We start from the raw sequence: 7,016 nt of genomic DNA on the forward strand, positions 1-7,016 counted from the left end.
GCACGGGAAGCACTCTGAGGTGAGAGCCAACACCTGAGTCCCCACTGCACAGCACGTGGCAGGGCTGCAGGTCTCCCAAACTGCTGCTTCAGAGCACCTGAATTCCCATTTTTCTGGTGCTTTTGCTGTGCTCCCCCCACGCCCAGGGGTTTGTGAGGATGCTGAACTGGTTAGGAGCACATGGCTTTGCCGGATGCTCCATGTTTAAGGTGCTGAAGGCATCCAACAAGCTCAAACCAAGTTCTGCTGGGGCTCCTCATGTGCTGACTGTTGTGGACAACTACTGACTCCAAGGACAACTCACTGGAATTCTCTTTGCTGCTCCTTGAGACGTTTTTATCTTGGAAATAACTTACTACAAACCTTACAGACACTCTGGAAAGTGAGAGGTGTGGGTTAGCTGGATGGTGATAGATCATGTGCCTGAGCCAGAGGAGTTATAACCACATGCAGTCACACACTCCCAGGGACAGTTCTACACATTCCAGAACATAAAAGTTAGGATTTTCTTAAGAAGGAAGAAACCATTCACTTAGTATTTGTTCATTAGTCCATGCCTAAGTGTCTTCTACTGCATGAGTCCACTCTGATTTCTCTAAGCCTGGGGAATTCCTTGCAGAGTTCCAACTTACAACAGTAAAGGATGTTGGATATTTTGGCACTGAATGGAGCTGCCTTGGATACTGCACCTATGGAGAATTCTATGCATTAATTAACAGTGTCTTGAGAGCTCTCGGTTAATCACGTACAACCTAATTTTGTCAGAGTTTTGAACCAGCACGTTTCTCACTTGTTGCCTTCTGCCTTCTCAGGGCTGCCAGCACAGCTCTAATACAGCTTAGGGTGCAGAACTGAGGGAAATACAAGAATCCATTGGGTTTGGGACAAGAAAACTGGTTAGCTTTTTTAATGAACTTGCAAGCAGAGCTGGGATCTGAAAGCTTGTCCTTCCCAAACCTCTTTCAAAGTTAACTTCAGTGGAAGCAGATGAAATCTGATGAGGTAGGAGATAACATTCCTTGCTCTCAGCTTCCTGCTGCAGGAGTTGGGCAAACAGATCTCATCTGAAGAGCAACCCCATGCCTAAAGGGATCTCAGCACTGTCAGCAGAGCTGCCACACACAGAACTGGGCACTGCAGCTCATCTGAGGAACAGAAAAGCCTTAGCCCAGGGTAATCTGATCACTTGTGATCATCTTTCTGTACTCCAGTTGGAAGGGATAAATATTTAACATCAAGAAGCTCAGGGAACTTGGGCATAAGCATCCATTAAAAAAAGCTCTTAAGCCTTATGTTCAGTTTTACTGTTTTGGAAGACTCAAGATGCCAAAGAGCAGAAGAACAGGATTAGTGCAAGACATGATGAGTGGAATAATCCCAGACTGCTCAACTCCACACCAATTCCAGACAAAAATAAGGGACAAAACGATACAGACTTCAAAGTTTAATTAAGCACTGCCTGACAGTTGTTAATTATGTTGGCTACATAAGTCACTAGCAAGGAACCTTCCTCAAATTGGAAAGTTTTACTTCACTTCGCAGAGCTCAGACACTGCACAACCTTTGCTGATGTGAGAAAAAGCTGGTAGGAATCAGAAAGTCTTTAAAAAGAACTTACATGTCAAAACTAGAAAAATGATAAAAGTCTCAACTCTAATAAATGAAGTGTAGAATCTACATAAAGCAGGCAAAAAAAAGTGAAAAAAAGAACAATTTGCTAAAGACATAAAAGCAAATAAAAACAAAAAACCTCATCAAAAACATCAGAAGCAAAGAGCTGCCAGATGATCAGTGGGGATGACACATGAGCAGTGCCAAACCTCTCAGTGGAAAACAGGGCCAGTTGGAAAAACCAAATTAATCATCACTATCAGCACTTGCCACAGAGGAGATCATATGAGACCTTCTCTTGGGATGGGTCTGAGAGACATTTTCTAATTAAAATGTCAACTGGGGAGGTTTTAGGACAATTTGAGGGAGGGAGTAAACCTTAGAATCCATTGGGATTCACTTGTGAGTCCTAAAGAAGCTTAAATACAATGTGACCAACTCTTTGCTGTGTAACCTGCCATTGCAGTTACCCACAGCAGAGGAAAACCAGAAGGGTGCTGGTTTTATCTGTCTGTAAAAGGGGGTGGTGGGAGATGCAGCACAGTAAAGCCTCAGCTCTGTACTAGACAGATTAGCACAAAGTATTAGGAAGAACAGAATTAGTAGTCAGAGCATGGGATGATGAATTGGGAAGGAATCAATGGGGCTCTGCAGAGACAATCATTATCTGAGAGTTTTAAAGCTCTTAAACATCATGAAAGACTATTAAAATGTCATGGCACAAGAGGAAAGGCTGACAGAAAAATACCTGGTTGAGAGAAGAAACCAAGGGTAGGAAGGAACAGCAACGTTTGCCAGGATGAAAGCAAGTTCCTAAAGGGCATGATAAAGGTCCTTTCATGTGCTACACCTTCAGTTTTCCAACATGGACAAAGGCAGGGCAAAGGTGTTACAGCCCCTTTGCCATGGGCATCTTCAACCAGCCCAAGTTGCTCAGGGCTCCCATCCAACCTGGCCTTGAATGTTTCCAGGGATGGAGCAGCCATAGATTCTCTGGGCAACCTGTGCCAGTGCCTCACCACCCTCATTTTTGAAAAATAATCTTCATCTGGTCTAAATTGACCCTCTTTTAATTTAGAACCATTAACACCATGTGCTCTCACAACAGACCCTGCCAAAAGGTTTGTCCTCAGCTTAAACCATTCCATAAAATACCTGAAAGAAAAAGAACTCTCTAAGTTTTTGTGCTATGGAAATAAGGACCTATAATCCTTGGAAACTAAGAACACAAAAATTCCAACCAGAAATCTGTTCCCAGGTTTAGTAGTGAAGGACAATTAACCAATAACCAATAGATTTTCAGCATTCCCAAATCAGTAAGGTGACTCTTGGTGAAAATCCACCTCAGCCATATATGGGACTCAGCACAGCAGGCACAGCCAACTTCAACTTGTGAAAAATCAAGACCTCTTACTAGGTTAAGGTAACAATCTTTCTGGTCTTAATCCCAGTGACTCATTTTCCTGAAACCTGTGTGCCAGGAGGCTGCACCCTGTACATGCTGCACAGTGCAGAGCACTCCCAGCTGCTGCAAGCATTGAGGATGATGTTTTGTTGGTGGGTTTTTTTTTCTGTAGAAGCTTGTTGGGGGCAGAAAACATGCAAGTTTCATCTCACAGATCATATGGGTGGAAAAGAAGAAGGTGAGCAAAAAATTCTCAAAGAGAACTTAAACCTTCATGTTGCTGAGGGAAAAAGACTGTAATTTCCAGTAGAAGCAGTGCACAAGCTCAGCTGTGGAACCAGGTGCTGGCACTCCTGCCTACAGCTGCTGGGAGCACAGATTTTCCCTCTGACTATTGTAGCCTTCACAAATCTCTGGGGAAAGAACTTTTCAATACATTTTCTCTCAAGGGAAACTCCATGACTGCAGGATTGAACTCTTCCTGGTTAGATCTCCTGTGTCATCACAAAGGTGCTGTATCCTCACATACTCAAGTAGGGAATCTTCCTCTCCATCCAAGCACAACATTCCCATGATTAATGGATTCTCTAATGCCAAAGCTCTGTCATGCATGTGCTGTATGGGTAACTGGAGAATTCTGTCTGCAGATATTCAAGGTGGGTATGCAGGCTTGCAACACAAGGTTTCTCCCTGCAGAGAGCTGTGATGCTCAGCACACTGCACACAGCGTTTGTTCCCAGATTTTAATATACATCACATTTACACATCACTAGTAAAAATCTGTACACTTCACATTACAGTACATACGAGCCACCAGTTGCTAGCTAACACCAGAACACTGATGAAGCCCAAGACAACTGCCCTAAAACGGGCAGGGGGGGCTAGTCTTCCCCTCTGGGGAAGTTTCTTTGGGTTACACATTCCAACAGGACACTGCTTTCCAGAGGGGCAAAGCCAAGAAGGTGAAGCAGGTGCTGGAAATGGACCTGCTGCTTTTCTTCCTCCTCCGACAGCTGTTGAGAGCAGCCTGGTTGTGCTCCAGCTCTGGATGCCTGGTGCTGGGAATCTCTTGTCTGCCTGCAGCATCATTTCTTCATTTTCATGTCAGCCTCGATGGCGCAGCGCCGCCCCCTGGTGCCTCCGTCCTGCTCACAAGGCAAACACACAGTTACACAACCGGTGCCGCGGCAGGGAGGGAATGCTGCACTGCCAGCAACTGTTCCTGCCTTCCAATCGGGACAAAGGGAAGCTATCCCTAAAAATGGCCTGCCTGCAGACCTACCTAAAGTTTGCTCTGGACACAGCAAAGTGCTGGGATTTGCAGCGTCTTTGTGCACTGCAGAGAAGCAATGTGGCTCTTGGTCAGGCAGGAGCTTTTGGAGCCTGGGCAGTGCAGGCTTTCTTCTAAAGGGCAGATTCTAGCTTGTCTCTTAAGGTGGGAAGAGGAAACTGCTGACTAACCTACCTTATCGGCTGCTGATCCCTATGGGAAGTGCTCCTCCAGTTGAGTGACCCTGGCACTATCCCTAGTTTCTCCGCACAGCTCCTTTCCATGAGCAGAAGGCGAGCTGAGAGCTTCCTGGGATGCGCTGCCCTCTCCCTCTGGCTGACTTGCTGACTGTCCCGGAGTACTCCTCTGTCTTTAGACACCGGTGAGAGAAAAAAACAACTCTCCATCTTCCTCCCCTCTCTCCTCCCAGCAACTCAGAGCCTTGCGGTTTTCCCAGAGGGAATATTTTTCCAAACACTTCCAGATCACCACAGGCACAGAGGAAGATATTTTTGTGCAGTGTCTTATTTGCTCTCTGAATCAGGAATGATACAGGAGGACACAGCTGACTCCTCACTCTCTCAAGACATTTTGTACTGCCTCAGATGTGTGGAAGGGGCAGCTGTATAAACATGAGAGATGTAGGAACTACAGGACTGCACCACTTGGTTTGTCTTCCCACTTAACATGGAAAGAAAGCAGGATAGAAGTTGTGGAAATCAAGCAAAAGCAGATGACAAAAGGAAAACACTTGGAACTAGAGAAGACTGAAGCCCCTCCCACTCACCCAGGCTGAGAGTAAGGGAATGAGATGTTTCCTCTCTCAGGGTGACAGTGGTGCAGCCCCCAAGTCAAACACACCCTGCTGCAGTGCTAAGGATGCTGTGACAGTGCAGTAATCACCCAGACAAGGAGCAGAGCACCTGCTGGAGCCTTTCAATACTTACAAAGAGAGAGAGAAGGAAGGCAGGAGAGCCCATTGGGACACTGTCCTGTTAAAAGGCCAAACAGAAGGACTAATCAGGCATCAGCTACGGAAATGCACACACCACACAGAAGCACTGAGCCCACACAGGAGCATAGAGAAACATGTGCCCCACTCCCCTTCCAACATGGCATCAGTCTTATGCAGCAGAAACATACAAACAGACAAAAAGAGGGATACTGCAAGAGTCAGAATGCTAGGAAAGGGATATTCCCTCCTCAGCCATGGCAAGGCCTGGTGTACCACACAGTATCTGCACAGTGCAGCTGCCACTAGAACTAAGCAGGCAGTCCCTGCTGGCACAGTGTTGTGTGCATCAGCTGAGAGCACCTGGGATCAGTCTGGATGTGTCTTTAGAGAAGAAAAACTCCAAACAAACCTTTACTGCTATCAGCTTAGATCAGTGTGGAAGCCAAAGGTTCTCTGGTGTGTTTTACACAGCAATCCAGAGCTGACTCATTCTCTAGCTCTAAAAACCTGGCTAGAAAGTGAAGGACATGGCAATTCCCTTCACCTTCCTGCTATATCACACTTCTTCCAATATTCTGTTCATTTCCCTGCAGTTTTCATCACCTGTTTTTAAAACCAGGGAATAGAACCACTGGGATTACAGCAAAACCTCATGCAACCTGCCCCTGGAATGCTGTACAGCTCCAAGACTGAATCTAATCAATGGATACATTTAAAGAAAATGTGTTCACAAGAAGATGCTGAGGCCATTGCAACCTCAAAAAACATTCTGCCTCTTTGGTGTGGGAATGTCATGCAGTATCTTGGGATTCTTTGGGAGATCCCAAGTGCTCTTCCACAGGGTGCAGCACTCTCACCTTCTCTGAAGCATCTTGCTTGCGAGTGGAGTCTCGCCCACGCAGGCTCTTTGCACTGATCCCTGACTCTGATGTTTGCATGATCAGTTGTGTGGCCAGAAATTGCTGCAAGAAAAACCACACTCTGTTGAGATTATCAGGCAAAACAAGCTCAGTAAGTGCCTGTCAGTTAGCTATCACAGACCACAGGCTGGGAATGATTGGGTCAGAGGCAGTTTCAGTTCCTTGTCTGCTGTTCAGAATAAGTTCCCCTATTTACCTCAGAAGCCACAAGTCCTGAGGAGCTATAAAACCCCAGTTTGGACTCCCCTGCCAGTGGGACATTCTGCTTCACAGGACATTTTAAGTAGCATAAATTCCCAGGATAGTTTCATGTACACTTTATATCAACACAAACCAGCACAACCACCCAAAGCAGCTGTCACGTCCCTGTCATTCACCATTCCTGTTGTTTGTCTGTTCCTGAACCACACCCTGGTTCTTGCTGGCCTAAGCATTTCCCTGAAGGAAATTACATTTGAAATTGGTTTGGGCTGAACCTATAAAAGTTTGCTGTGTTACTTTTAATCTGTTCAACATAAACACCTGAGCTAGCAGGAGAGAGAGGCAGGGAAGGACAGGACACACTGTGAGTGAAACTGTGGTCTAACAACACCCACACCTATGGATCAAGGCAGTGGCTTTAGCTCAGTACTTCACCTGGATCTGCTCCAGGACATCTCGCTGCATCTCCACAGCCATGTGGTACACATCATGGTCAGAGCTGTTGTACATAACTGCATTCTGAAACATCAGCATGATATCACGCTGGAACTCGGCCGTGGTTCGGATCAGCCCATTCTCAATGTTCTTTTTGATGGTAGATAAATCCATTGGCCTAGGAAAGAAATGCAGGCAAAATTGCAACAGAAACACTTC

The 7,016-nt window shown here is 45.9% G+C and overlaps 1 protein-coding gene across 1 annotated transcript in view; it reads right to left on the reverse strand.

The window, feature by feature from the left end:
- Positions 1 to 3,751: 3,751 nt before the first annotated feature.
- Positions 3,752 to 7,016, reverse strand: part of BRD8 (bromodomain containing 8) — a 15,143-nt gene continuing 11,878 nt past the window's right edge. Inside the window, exons 17-20 of the mRNA XM_009073513.1 lie at positions 6,798 to 6,975; positions 6,099 to 6,203; positions 5,234 to 5,278; positions 3,752 to 4,161 (exon numbers count right to left, since the gene is read on the reverse strand). Coding sequence (XP_009071761.1) covers positions 4,102 to 4,161; positions 5,234 to 5,278; positions 6,099 to 6,203; positions 6,798 to 6,975 — 388 coding nt within the window. The 3' untranslated portion in view covers positions 3,752 to 4,101. The remainder of the gene's footprint in view (positions 4,162 to 5,233; positions 5,279 to 6,098; positions 6,204 to 6,797; positions 6,976 to 7,016) is intronic.

The sequence above is a fragment of the Acanthisitta chloris genome, unplaced genomic scaffold (genome assembly GCF_000695815.1).
Source record: "Acanthisitta chloris isolate BGI_N310 unplaced genomic scaffold, ASM69581v1 scaffold14614, whole genome shotgun sequence".
Lineage (NCBI taxonomy): Eukaryota > Metazoa > Chordata > Aves > Passeriformes > Acanthisittidae > Acanthisitta > Acanthisitta chloris.